Source organism: Alligator mississippiensis, chromosome 5, assembly GCF_030867095.1.
Source record: "Alligator mississippiensis isolate rAllMis1 chromosome 5, rAllMis1, whole genome shotgun sequence".
In the NCBI taxonomy this organism is placed as follows: Eukaryota; Metazoa; Chordata; order Crocodylia; family Alligatoridae; genus Alligator; species Alligator mississippiensis.
The window spans coordinates 98,859,344-98,874,059 of NC_081828.1; the positions used below are offsets into that span (position 1 = coordinate 98,859,344).

Genomic DNA, 14,716 nt, shown 5'->3' on the forward strand with positions numbered 1-14,716 from the left:
AATGGATGTGTGTTTGGAGAAAGATGAGCATTGTATTTGTGTTAACGTGTGCTTTTTGAGATTGTTTTTGCATAGCCATACACAAGCCAACTGCAGGACTGAATGCTGTTAGTGTACTGCCTGAATACTTAGCATTTAAACAAATACCTTATTTATACACGCCAAAATCAAAATGTAAACTTACCTCTGAATGAAAGAGGAACAACTCTATTACTTTAGACGTGACCTGGGAGAGATTTATTATTCAAACTTCTTGTGAGTAAAATTGTGTCATTTTTATAGGCTGCAAAATATAATGGTTAGACTGTGGTCAGCTGTTTATAGTAAAAGCAAACTACAAATAAACTAGTCAGCTCAGTGGCAACCTGGTGCTGAAGACCAGCACCATGGTTGATTTGCCTTGCGCAAAAGAGATGAGCCTGAAGATACAGCATTGGGGAGTAAACGCATTAACATCTGAAGTGTGGATCCCAACAAGAACAAGGAGCTTAAACCATTCTTACCCTGTATCATAACCTAAGTAAAAGCCATCCTTAATTTTAGGTTCTTGAGTCTCTTGAGGAAACTATTTTGAGATGTAAATTCACAAATTAAAAATTGAACATTGATGTCCAAATTTGGGTCCAGGAAAAGAAAGAGAGTAAATTCTGATGGAAGCTCAGATGGGTCAAAAACAAGCTAGAAGAAAAGATAAGTTTCAGAAGAAAATGTTAGAAGCTAGGTAAACCAATTTGACTTCATCACGGGAGATGATATTTTGGTGAAGGAAGGGCTTGTGAAGGGGAATTATCTGATAAAGGCTTTTCATGCTTTTGAGTTCTTTCACTTTCAGATTTGACATTTTCTTCTTCTCTGTCATCTAGGATTTGATGAAAATATTGAATCTCAGGGAGAGCTCATTCTTCAGGAATCCTTCCAAGTGTGGGATCCCAAAACTCTCATCCGAAAAGGTCGTGAGAGACATCTTTTCCTCTTTGAGATGTCCTTAGTCTTCAGTAAAGAGGTGAAGGACTCCAGTGGGAGGAGCAAGTACATATACAAGAGCAAACTGTTTGTAAGTATTAGAAAATAACAGATTGTGTTCAGAAAAGCTGAAGGAAAGTATATATAGCCAAAAGTTATAAGGAGTTTAGGCTTAGATGATGTTGACATGATGTCAAAACAGTTTGCAAGGCTGGAATAAACAACTATGCCCACTATTTCCTAGGCTTTTGAGAGAACTTTATTTGTACAACACACTAGGAATGTACCCTCCTACAAGTCCAAACTGGATGTGATTTGAGGGATATTATCGTTGATCTGATTTGCAGTATTTTAGTATAAATGTGTAGTAGATGTGTTTGAGAGACTTTAAAAAAAGGAAACAAAAAAAAAACCACAAGACCAAAAGATACAAATTGACTTCCTGTTGTAAAAATCACTAGTCTGCATTTCTTTTGACCAGTACTATTGTACTGGTGATCAGAAGGGCTGTGCATAGCTTTGGTAGCCAATTCAATTCGTAGGAGATTTGGCCCAATTGGGCGGCTGAATCTCTGAATCCAAATTGAATCAAGAGACTAATTAAAAGGTCCAAATTGAGTTGGAAGCCTCTGAATTGATTTGGAAAAGATTCAGCGCCAATTCAGAGATTCGGCCATAGACTAAACAGGCAGCAGTCCACACCACACTGGACACAGCTGTCCCCAGCTGGTAAGTCTGTTGTGGGGGGAAGGAAGGAGCATGGGGAGCGGGGGCAGATCATTGTCCCCACAGTGAAGGAGGGATTGAGGCTGGGGCTGGGACAAGCTGCCCAGCCGGGGCGAGGGGCACAAGACTCATGGAGGGGGGCTCCTGCCACTGTGCGCCACTGTGTGCCACCAGTCCAAGAGGGCATAGGAGCAGACATGTGCCCCTGGATCTGCGTCGGGTGGTCTGGGCCAGGCTACACTCCGGGAGGCTGGCCCCAGCTGCCCGCCACTGGGCTGTGCTCTGTAGGATAAGTGAAGCCAGGGCTATGCTCTAGGTGGCTAGACCCAGCTGCATCCTAGAGCAGAGCCCTGGCTCCGCCCATCCCACAAAGCACAGTGAAGTGGGAGCTATGTGGGTGCTTCAGCCACCCTAAAATTCCCTATAGCCCCTGCTGCCAGCCCCTCCCCAATCTGGGTTCATGCGCCCGTCGCCGTGCCCTGCCGCTGCTTGCCTAGCTGAGGCAAAGCCGTGGCTTGTTCAGGAGGCACAGGGAGGCTGGGCGAGCAGCGGGAGGGCATAAGCCCCGCTCCCAGCACCTTCTGCCACCCATCTGGAATGTAGCCTGGCCCCCACAGATCCAGGGGCACATGCCTGCTCCCGTGCCCTCCCAGACCGTCAGCGCACAGTGGTGCGCAGTGGCAGGTGCCCCATTCCCTGAGTCCTGTGTGCCCCCGCCCTGGCTGAGCAGCTTGCCCCCACCCCTTATCCCTCCCTCTCTGTGAAGATGTTAATCTGCACCCCCCCCCCTTCCCTACCTCCTCCGTCCACCACAGACTTACCAGCTGGAGGGAGCTGTGTCCAGCATGGTGAGGACTGCTGCCTGTTTAGTCTATGGCTAAATCTCCGAATCTGTGCCGAGTCTTCATATTCAAATATGTCAAATCGAATCGAGACAATGATTCAAATCGCTGAATCGAATCATTGTCCCTCCGAATCGGCCAAATCCAATTCTGAAGCAAATACTTGCTGCTTTGCACAGGCCTAGTGCTCAGCTGCCCTGATTCTGAATGACGCTTCATTCAAATGCTCTTTAAAAAGAGGACTATTTCTGTCGTGTAATATTTGGAGTGGGATTGTGCAATAGTTTCTCCATTTCAGAACCTATTCCCATTTCTAAATCCATCCCTATTCTGTGCTCTGATCACTTTGTAATGATTACAAAACTGAATCTGAAGGGGTTTTTAATTGATTAAGAGGGTTAGAAGCCCCAGTTATTTTTAATTGTTGGACAACCCCAACTTACACTCGCAATTCAAATCAGATTGAGAGTTCTTTTAACTCTTCAATGTCCTGTCCTGCTCCTCTCTTACCAGCATCAGTCCAGTTCTCATACTTCCGCCTGGAAAAGACAAGGAAACTAAAATGGCTCCTGCAATGTGTATTAAAAGGCAGTGTTCTTTGAAAACAGCCTTGTAACAAATCCCACAGATACAGAAACTTCTTGGGTTGCAAACAACTGTAATAAAGTGTTTCAAAGTCCTTTTCATGTCAAAGATCCAGCTGTGCTTGTCCTTTGAAACACCCTCCCCTCCGCTCCCTTCTGCCAAACTACTGATGCTGGACCTGGCCCCAATCTCCTGTACCTCCTCTTTTCAAAAGGGAGAGGAAAGATTTGGGAGCACCTACTGCCCTTCCCTCCACCCTTGCTTGCTTCTCCTTCCTGGCCCTCTGCTCTCTTCTAACCTTTACCGCCGAACCTCAGGAGCTGCGGAGCCTCAGGTTGCTACATCCTAGTCTAGTACTCCAGGGCTGGAGGTGGTTGCAGTGTTTTGAAATGTTCTACCCAGGAATGGCCCAGGGGCATACACGTGTCCTAGCAGAAATGTTTCCTTTTAGAAGTATTTCCAAATGCACATCACTTGAAAACATTTCAGTTGTCTGTCTGTACCTTCAGAGGAGTCTGCCTGATCAGTGTCCCCAGCCGGTTGAAAAAGATTAAGTGGTCACTTGAGTAACTTAGGTAATACTGACCTTTGAAGTTTTATATAAGGAGAGAGGTCAAGTGTAGAGTGCACTACTGATGCACACACTGTCCTTTGTCATATGAGTTCCTAATGAAAGCCTGCAGTACTTGGTGTGTTTGCTGGAAAAACCCTGTAAAAACTGCTTCTCAGACAGCAGAAAACTGTCATTTTGCCACAGTTTTGATCTACAAACAAACCCTGTCCCCTCAATATCCTAGTTTTCACAGTATCCCTCAAGGCACAGACTTTCCTGTCATAGGAATCTGCAGTAGCTTTGTGAAGTGGAAAAATAATGCACAGAGAGTTTTGATCAAGACAACCAGACTTGCTTTGTCTTCTGTACCTAAAACCTTGGCTCTCTAGTATTACTAGAGAAAATAACCTAATATGCCGAGCCCTATGAAGTAGACTTCTTACCTAACTGAATATTGGAAATGAATTGTTACAGAATAAAATTAAGCCTTGTAATTACTAACTTCTGTAACAGGCCTAGAGTTCTTCTTGTCCAGACTTGTATTTAGCTAATGCTTTTCCTGCTCTTCAGTACACCACACGATTTTATATTTATTTTCTGAATTGTTGTTCTGATAAAGTACGAACTACAGAACCAATGTGGAAATGCAGAGGCACTCTCACACTTTGGAACAGGCGTAGATAATCAACCTAGTAGAACAACTTCAGATTTTGATTTATAAACGTTGTCTGGAAGTACATTCCTGCAAAATGTCAGCAGTCGTTACTTAAAATTAAGTGTATCCTGAACATATGAAAGGAATTAGTGTGACTTCATAACTGGCTGGATTAACATGGCTGCCAGATGTCGGGTGGGGGTGTGCGCATTGTTTGCTTGTTTGTGCTCTCTATTCTGCCTGTATCCACACCATACACTTACTCTGACCTTGGTCATAGTAACCTCTTGGATGTAAACTTTGCTGCATGCTTATGGAAATGGTTATCTTAAAGGTAGAATTGAGGTAGATTTGGTTTGAAAACTTTCTGCTTTGTTGTCTTTCTTTACATTGGCAGGTGTTGAGCAAAAACAAGGTTTTAAAATGAGAAGTTTTGGCTCTATGAAAAACTTTCAGTCTCTAGAAAAACTTCAGCCTTTTCACCTGAAAATACTGCATTTAGCTTTTAGACAAAATGTTGATACTTTTCATTTAAAAAAAATTGCCAAGACTAGTTCTACTTTATGAACATTTTAAGAACCAGTGAGAGTATGATTCCAAAAAAATATTAAAATTGGATATGGTTAAAGTGCCCACAGCATCTTGTGTATCAGCATCCCTGTCATCATTTTCAAATGAGCTTTAGTTAAAGCACCCCTGCTGCCATTTTGAAGTGTGGGGATGCTGATGCATGAGATGCAGAGGCTGACTGGAATGCTTCAGTTAGCACACTCCAGCAGACTTGATTAATCTAGTCTTCTCTGATGCATTGTAATTACAGCGCATTGGAGCAGCCTCCCCACACATCTAAAGGTACCCTGAGTGTTTTGTAGTTTGTGTTATTCAGTAGTTCATTTACTATTTCCTTTCTAGTGTCCTTTTCCGATAACTAATTCATACAATTTTAGATCATGCTCCAGTTGGAAAGAGACAAGCTGTTAGAAAAGTAATTCAGTACAGGGTCCTGGTATTCAAACTTCCCCTTGAGACCAAGTTCATGTTTTTAGAGACCCACAATCATCCATTAACTTATCCCTTTGTTTTGGTATTCCTTCAGAGTTTACCACCAGGGGACATAAAATCTCTGACTTGTTTCCTGTACTGCAAAAGAAAGGAAACGTATTAGAAATGACTCCTTTTGATAGGAAAGTAATAACTAAATGCTTAAGAAAAGCAGGACTGTTACTCCATATTCTCTAGAAAAATACTGTTTGTAACACTTTCAAGTCGCCTGTGAAATGAGTAAGGAAAAAAGAAAATGCTTGATTCACAACTGGCACTTTTTGTCCAGGTTTTTGCTACTAAATGAGAAAAGATTCTGTGATGTTGTGTTTGGTATGAAGACTTATTTTATTGAAAAATTATTTGCTTAAAATTACCTGCTTTTCTTAGAAACAAAACTAGTAGGTAGAGTTTCAAAAGTGCATGAGTGATAGTGCTCCTAAGCCCACTTATGGATTCAGTAAAATTAATTGTGTTCAGCTAGTCAAGATAGTTGTCTGAGTACTGGAACAGTACTGTTCTAGAGTTCTAACCAAAGTTTTTCCTTATTTCTAGACTTCAGAGTTGGGTGTAACAGAACATGTAGAAGGCGATCCCTGCAAATTTGCACTGTGGGTAGGACGAACGCCAACTTCTGACAATAAAATTGTGCTCAAGGTAATTTTAATGGCAGACATGGGTGCTGTCAAATGTCTGATTTTAGCATTTTTTACTTGCATTAAAATAAAAAGAAAAGCCCTGTTGACACTTGAGTCTGACGGATGTCTAACCGCTTGTGCCACATAACCTTACTGTAACCTAAGTTGAGCTGGTATCTGTTTTAATTCCAAATGAACCTAAAGGCATTGGGAGAGTTTGTGAAACGTACTGAGTAAACTTTTATACTTGAATGACATTAGGCAAGATTGGAAAGACTTCTCAGTGGTTTAAATCCTGAGCATAAGCACTTAAGCCATCCACTAGGGCCCCTGACAAACGTTCACTTTAAAACATGATGGGATCTCATCCATGACCCCAACAATCACTCTTCCTGCCATAGGCGACTGGTAGGGGGTGCACAGGGGTGCATGTGCCCCCTCGACAGCTGACCCTGATACTGTCGGTAGGGCTGGTGCCCCCCCGACAGGGTCGGCGGCTTCTGCGGGTGCCACCCCCCAGATTCAGGAGGCACCAGTCAATCATGCTTCCTGCCATGCCACATGTGCAAAGGGAGCCTGGGATCATGAGCCCAGGCTCTCCCCAAATCAGCAAGATGAAACCTGGGTGCCAACAGTCAAATGATTGTTAGTTGGGGCTGGGAATCAGACCAGTCTTTAACCCCAGCTGACATTCAGCTGATTATCAAAACCCCAGCTAAGGGGCAGCCCAATCCTCAAGCTCCAGGGATGAGTAAAAATCCATGTGGTGTTCAGCTGGGCAATATACATAGTTTTATAACTCCCCATGCACAGGAAGCCCAGGATTCTTACAATCATAGAAAATTAGAGTTGGAAGGGACCTCAGGACGTCATCTAGTCCCACCCCCTGCTCAAAGTCGGACCATCCCCAACTGTCATCTCAGCTAAGGCTTTGTTGAACCAGGTATTAAAAACCTCCAAGGATGAAGAGTCCACAACTTCTCTAGGTAGCCTGTTCCAATGCTTTACTATTCTCCTAGTGAGAATTTTTTTCTTAATATCTAACCTAAATGTCCCTTGTTGCAACTTGAAACCATTGTTTCTTGTTCTTTTATCTGCCACCACTGAGAACAGTCTAGCACCATTATCTTTGGAACCCCCCCCGCTTCAGGTAACTGAATGCTGTTGTTAAATCCTCCCTCAGTCTTCTCTTCTCTAGACTAAATAAGCACAGTTCCCTCAGCCTGTCCTCAGAAGTCATGTGCCCCAGCCCTCTAACCATTTTCATTGCCCTCTGCTGGACTGTCTCCAATTTGTCCACATCCTTCCTGTAGTGGAGGGCCCAAAAACCAGACACAGTACTCCAGATGTGGCTTCACCAGTGCTAATGTGGCTTCACCATCCGCTGTAAAGCTGGCAAGTCAGTAAGTAATACAGAAGTCCTCAACTTCAGGAAAGCTGACTTTGACAAGCTCAGGAGGCTTGTCAGTGAGGCCCTAAAGGGCCACAACCCAAAAGGGAGGGGAGTTCAGGACGAGTCACTGCTCCTCAAGGGAGCAATCCTGGATGCGCAAGCGAAGTCTATCCCATCTCGGACGAAAGGCAGCAAAAGGGCACAGCAGCCCCCTTGGCTCTCCAGGGAACTAGTGGACCTCCTGCGTCTTAAAAGGAAGACATACGAAGGATGGAAAACTGGAACCACCGTCAAGGAGGAATACTCTGCTCTGGTCCGGACCTGCAGAGAGCAAACCAGGAAAGCCAAGGCTGTGACGGAACTCCAGCTAGCTACAAATATTAAAGACAATAAAAAGTCCTTTTTTAGATAGGTGGGGAGCCGGAGGAAAAGCAAGGGCAACATTGGACCCCTGCTAAACCAGATGGGACAACTGACAACCAATGCCCAGGAAAAAGCAAATTTGCTAAATGGGTACTTTGCGTCAGTTTTTCCCCAGTCCCATGGGACTCCCCTGCCCACTGTGGGACAGGGAGGGCCAAATGAGGGAGATTCCTTACCATCCATCAAAGCTGACCTTGTAAAAGGAACACCTTGACAGGCTGGATACCTTCAAGTCAGCCGGCCCTGATTGGTTTACACCCAAGGGTACTCAAAGAGATGGCAAGCATCATAGCTCAGCCCCTGGCACGGATCTTTGAGAACTCCTGGTGCTCTGGTGAAGTGCCTGACAGTTGGAAGAAGGCCAATGTGGTTGCCTATCTTCAAAAAAGGGAGGAAAGTAGATCCAGTAAACTACAGACCCATCAGCCTCACCTCTGTCCTGAAGAAGGTCTTGGAAACGATGATCAGAGGCCATCCTATGCAGGCTAGTTGACAGAAATATCCTGAGGGATACCCAGCATGGGTTTGTTGCGAGTAGGTCTTGCTTGACCAATCTCATGTCCTTTTACGACAAGGTGACCTATCACCTGGACAAGGGGGAAGAGATTGATGTTGTATATCTTGACTTTAAAAAAGCCTTTGATCTGGTATCCCATGATCACCTCTTGGCAAAACTGGCTAACTGTGGCCTTGACCTCACCACGATCCACTGGCTGGGGAATTGGTTCCTTGGCAGGACCCAGAGGGGTGGTGGTTGATGGAAGTCAATCGTCATGGTGTGCGGTGACCAGTGGGGTCTCAAGGCTCTGTCCTAGGACCTACACTTTTTAACGTCTTCACGAAAAATGTAGACATTGGTTTCAGAAGCGGGCTGGCCAAGTTTGCCGATGACACCAAACTCTGGGGTAAAGCATCCACACCTGAGGACAGGAGGGTGATCCAGGCAGATCTTGACAGGCTCATGAAATGGGTGGATGAGAACCTAATGGTGTTCAACACTGAAAAAGGCAAGGTTCTCCACCTTGGGAGGAAAAACCTACAGCATGCTTATAGGCTCGGCAGGGCTACACTGGTTAGCACTACAGATGAAAGGGACTTGGGGGGTCATGATTGACCACAAGATGAACATGAGCCTTCAATGTGATGCTGCATCTAGTAAAGCGAGCAAAACCCTGGCTTGCATCCATAGATGCTTCTCAAGCAAATCCCGGGGCATCATTCTCCCCTTGTACTTGGCCTTGGTGAGGCCGCAGCTGGAGTACTGCGTCCAGTTTTGGGCTCCACAATTCAAAAAGGATGTGGAGAAGCTTGAGAGAGTGCAGAGGAGAGCCATGTGCATGATCAGAGGTCAGGAAAACAGACCTTATGATGAGAGGCTGAGAGCCATGGGACTCTTCAGCCTGGAAAAGCACAGGCTCAGGGGCAATCTGGTGGCCACCTATAAGTTTATTAGGGGTGTTCACCAGGATCTGGGGGAACATCTGTTCACCAGAGTGCCCCAAGGGATGCCAAAATCAAATGGTCACAAACTCCTCTGCAACCATTTCAGTCTGGACATAAGGAAGAACTTCTTAACTGTTCCAAGGTTTGGAACAGACTGCCGCCGGAGGTGGTTCAAGCACCCACTTTGAACGCCTTCAAGACACTTTTGGATGTTTATCTTGCTGGGATCCTATGATCCCTGCTGACTTCCTGCCCCCAGGCAGGGGGCGGAACTTGATGATCCTCCAGTGTCCCTTCCAGCCTGAATGTTTATGAAATCTATGAATAGAGGGGAATACTCACTTTCCTCACTCTGCTGGCAGTGCTTATACTAGTGCGGTATGATGTTAGCTGACTTGGCATCAAGGGCACACTGTGGACTAGTATCCAGTTAATTGTCCACTGTAACCTACAGGTCCTTTTCTATAGAGCTGTTGCTTAGCTAGGTAGTCCCAAGTCTGTACCATTACTTCAGTACACCCAACGGTGCCAGCACTGTATTTCCATCTTTAGGAGCCTCTTCCTGCTATGTGCCCTTTCTCTGCCCCTGTATTCTCGCCTGCCCCATCTTGATGTAATAACTAGATGGGGATGCTGTACAAAAGGTGAATAAAGCTTTGGGAAAGGGGACCCATGTCTAAACCATGGCTCTCCTGGTCTTGTCCCAGTTCTAAGTTGGCTGTGCCCCCTAGCTTGGAGCTCATTGTTCAGGGCCGCAAGCTTCTGGCTCAGCTTTGGCTACACCCTTGTGACCTCAGGTTCCAAGCCACATGAGACCCCTGCACAGGCAACTGGAGCCACAGGTCCTGTTTTCCCACGTTCCATGCCTGCCTTTCAGTCCCTGCCAGGCTCTGCTCTTCTCAGCCTCAGAACATACCCCTAGTCTTTTATCTTCCATCTCTCAACAGAGTCTGAAATTCACGGTGTCCCCAAGCACTCCTTTCAGTGGCTTCTGCTTCCCCTACAGCCACAATCCAGTTCACCAGGGAAACAAAAACCACACGACACAGTTACCAGTCCTAACTCAAAGAAATGTTAGTTTTGGTGTTTGTCTCACCCTGCAGTGGCATGCTCCAAGCAAAAGAAAAACAGAAAAACCTCAAGGTACTCAGCTTTCTCCCAGTGTAGGCTCTCAGGTTTTCTCCACTCTGGCTGCTGCTCTGCTTTATCTTTTCATGATCTTGGGTTTGGCCCCCAAGTCCCACCATCAAGGACTCCATCCCCTGTAGCTCCTATGGCCTTGTCTGGCCTGAGGCTTGGGCTTCTAAAGGGTGTTCCAAGTCACCTGACCCTCCTCTTCCATCCCCTGGGCCATCGGGCACTGTTTGCACCTGGACCCGGGATCATGTTGTTTCAAGCTTCTCTTCCTGTGGATTTGACTCTGACAATACAAGAAGCGTAAGTAAAACAGAGAGAGAGACAAGTTGCAGGGGACGAGGAGACGGGAAAAAGAAACCAGAGATAGGACCCCACTACAAAGGGAGGGGATGAACTGGCAGAGGAAGGGAGTACCAGGAACTCCTAATCCCCTTCTTCCTGTAGTAACGAGTAGGGGCTCTGTTGCAACGGGATTGTTCTATCCTAAGTGCAGGACTTCACACATGTCTTTATTGAACTTATTTTGGTCCATTCCTCCAATTTGTCTAGGTCTCTCTGAATCCTAGCTCTATCTACCCTTCAACATATCTACTGTTTTCCCCCAGCTTGGTATCATTTGTAGACTTGCTGAGGGTGCACTCCATCCCATCTTCCAGATCATTGATGAAGATCTTAAACAAAACTTGGCCCCAGGACCAACCCCTAGGACACTCCACTTGATACTGGCTGCCACCTAAACACTGAGCCACCAATTACTACCCTTTGAGCCCAGGAATCCAGCCACTTTTCTGTCCACCTTGCAATCCAGTCATCTAACCTGTACTTCCTTAGCTTTTTATGAGAATGTTGTGAGATACCGTATGAAAATCCTTGCTAAAGTCAAGGTATATCACATGCACTGTTTTACCTGCATCCACAGAGCCAGTCATCTTGTCATGTAAGGTAATCAGGTTGCCCAGGCATGGCTTGCTCTTGGTGAATCTATGCTTACCATTCCTAGTCACTTTCTTCTTCTCCAAGCGCTTAGAAATTGATTCCTTGAGGGCCTGCTCCATGAGTTTTCCAAGGACTGAAGTGTCCGTAGTTCCCCAGTTCCTCTCTCTTTCTTAAAGATGGGCACTGTATTTGCCCTTTTTCCAATCATCCAAGACCTATCCCGATCACCATGAGTTTTCAAGGATAATGGCTTGCAGCTCTGCAGTCACATCAGCCAACTCACTCAGCACCCTCCAGTGCATTATATTCAGCCCCATGAACTTGCACACATCCAGATTTTTTCTAAATATTCTGTAACCTGTTCTTTCACCACTGTCATCTGCTTGCCTTCTCTCCAAACTGTGATGCTAGATGCAGCTGTCTGGGAGATGACCTTGCCTGTGAAGACGGAGGTAAAAAAGGCATTGAGCACTGCCTTTTCCTCATCATCGGTCACTGGGTTCCCTCCCCCATTCAGTAAGGGGCCCACACTTTTTCTGATCTTCTTCTTGTTACTGACACACTTGTAGAAATCCTCCTTGTTCCCCTTCACATGCCTTGCTATCTACAATTCTAGTTGTGTTTGGCCTTCCTGATTTCACCCCTGCATGTCTGAGCAGTATACTCTTATACTCCTTCCTACTCATTTGTCCAAGTTTCCATTTCTTGTAAGCTTCCTTTTTGTATTTTAGCTCATTGAAGAGTTCCCTGCTAAGCCAACCTGGTCTTCTCTCATACTTGCTAGTCTTCCTGCGAATTGGGATGGTTCGGTGCTGCACCCTGAGTAAGGCTTCTTTAAAAGTGGCCACTTCTTTTGAGTGGCCAAGGTCTGGAAAGGGCTCCCAAGGGAGGTGGTGCTCTCCCCTACCCTGGGGGTCTTCAAGAGGAGGTTAGATGAGTATCTAGCTGGGGTCATCTAGACCTAGCACTCTTTCCTGCTTATGCAGGGGGTCGGACTCGATGATCTAATAAGGTCCCTTCCGACCCTAACATCTATGAATCTATGAAAATACAGCCCGCTCTCCTGGACTCCTTTTAAGTCAACAGTGCGTTGAACCTATACTTAAGTCTTAAAGTATGTTGGGGCTTACTTGTGTAGTAGTTCTCAATTAATGCTGTCTTTGAGGCATTCTTAATCCCTACCCGAATAGCAGAAAAATGGATTAAATTCTTCCTGTCCCTATTACTTCTTAGACAGCAGATTTTTCCGTTCTTCATCTTCTGTTTATATATGCGGTATGGACCTGGAAATGAGGCAAGAATCTCAGGAGGTTGAGAAATTGGACTGGTTGTCCAGCATTACAACTGCTGTATGGAAATTAGGACATTTAATGCCATTCTGTTACCATGCAAGTCCTCCCACTAAATTAATATTAAAGCAAACAACTTGCTGTGTCTTCCATCAGAAGTCCTTCTGAACTTTTTTGGCAGAACTAAGTAGTTGCTTAGACTGGTCTCTGGTGGTTATAATTTCAGTGCTTAGGCAAGTTTTTTGTTGTTTTTTCCTTGTCTCGTGTGTGTTCCTGAAGTTAGGTTTTAGGGGCTGAATTACACTGGCAGCATCTTAAAGGTTCTGTTGTTTAGTTGGAAAATATCCCCATAAGCCAATTGTGCAGTGTATACAATATTTTAATAAGGTACTCTTAGTCATATTTCCATCTAGCCTTTGTCAATTTTGTCTCCTGTAGAAGGGTGCTTCTGTAATTCTGAAATGTTTTAAGTCAAAACTTCCTAGGAGTTTGTGGTATTGTAACAGCAAATGTGATTACATTTCATGGGGAAAAAAGACTTAAGGGAGTGTCTTAGAAACAAATCTCCCCAAGTTTTTTTTTTCCCCACCATGAATTTTTCTTTGATCAACAGTATTTGACCATAAAGACTGGTTCACTGTCCTTGGAGTTCTTCTGACCTTGCAATATTTAACCCTCCACTTCAGTCCACATGTGAGATCTTCATGTAACTTAATGAACAACTGTGACATGTTAGAGATTATGAAGTTAAATAAGAAAAAATAGAGGAACTACAGACCAATGTTTGTCAACAGATCTTAATTGGTTTTTGGCCTTGCCTGTAATTTTGTATCTGATACTGAGATTGCAAACATGTGAATTGAGGCATCAAACCAGAAATAAAGTGATAGAGTACCAAAGTCTTTTAACCTCCAAAATGCAGCTGTCCGATTACAGGCCTTTAAAAAAAACCATGAACCTTAAATAAAGATTCCATTTTCCTGGTAATCCTCCTCCATACCACGCCCAAATGAGCAGAACAGTATGTAAACATGCAGGTTGCAGTACTACAACGATAGCGGGTTTTCTGTGTAATATCAACAGGTCTTTTGGACTTCACTCAGCTTGACTCATCATGTTCAGTTACTACTTTGTAGGCAGTTAGTTACTGCAGATGCTGAAGTACCAATTGTGGTAGGTTTTGCAACAGATAAACATCTAGCATAGTAGGACCTTGAACTTGATGGTTTTACACAATGGTGTGCAAAACTAAATTCCTTTGGAGGAAGCAATCTGGGCAAAACTGGAACAGAAAAATATTGCTTCAAAATGTAAGGAGCTAGGTTGATTCTCTAAATTAATTTATAAAAAGTACTTGGAATTATGCTTGAGCCTATGCACATGCCAGGTCAGCTGATGAACAGAGACCCATAACAGTCTATTTGTTTGCACTTTATAGGCTTCTAGCATAGAGAATAAACAAGATTGGATCAAACACATCCGGGAAGTGATACAAGAAAGGACCATTCATTTGAAAGGAGCGCTGAAAGAACCAATCCACATCCCCAAGACTGCGCCAACAACTAAGCAGAAGGGAAGGAGGTTAGTGGAGTTTTGAGTAGCTTATCAAGATGTGTGGCAGGAACATCATTTGTAAAGCAACACTAATCCCAAAACCATGTATCAACTGCTGTGGTATAGTTCTCTGAAAGGAACACTGTGTTCTCATGACTGTCAGCAACTGGGGCCAAGTTAGGAAGTCATTGTTGGCCAAATTTGATCGTCCAGTATGGTCCTAATAAATTAAGTTCCCATTGACTGCTGTACTGAATGTGTTCAGATTTCTGCTCTGTTCATTCCCTTGCATATTTCTGGTTGTAAATGGACATGCTGTTTGAAAAGCATAGTGGCCTGACCTACCTGTTCAGCAGCCCAGGAGGTGGGCACAGACATATTAAACTTTTACAGTTAAGTGTGTGTTACTCAAGTACTTGGTGTTATTTAAATCAGACTTTTTTATATGTCATGAGTGATCTGCCTGGGAATTTTAGCTAAATATCCATGAGGGTCTCTTGCTAGGGTCCTCTCTGGTTGTTTTGTTGCTCTGCTTCTA

General features: G+C 44.5%; 1 protein-coding gene across 5 annotated transcripts in view; it reads left to right on the forward strand.

Moving 5' to 3' along the window:
* TRIO (trio Rho guanine nucleotide exchange factor) overlaps positions 1-14,716 on the forward strand; it is a 533,872-nt gene that overhangs the window by 400,925 nt on the left and 118,231 nt on the right. For all 5 annotated transcript variants that reach the window (XM_019483906.2, XM_006266316.4, XM_014593806.3 and 2 more), the window contains 3 exons: positions 864-1,054; positions 5,921-6,022; positions 14,063-14,205. In XM_019483906.2, coding sequence (XP_019339451.1) covers positions 864-1,054; positions 5,921-6,022; positions 14,063-14,205 — 436 coding nt within the window. The remainder of the gene's footprint in view (positions 1-863; positions 1,055-5,920; positions 6,023-14,062; positions 14,206-14,716) is intronic.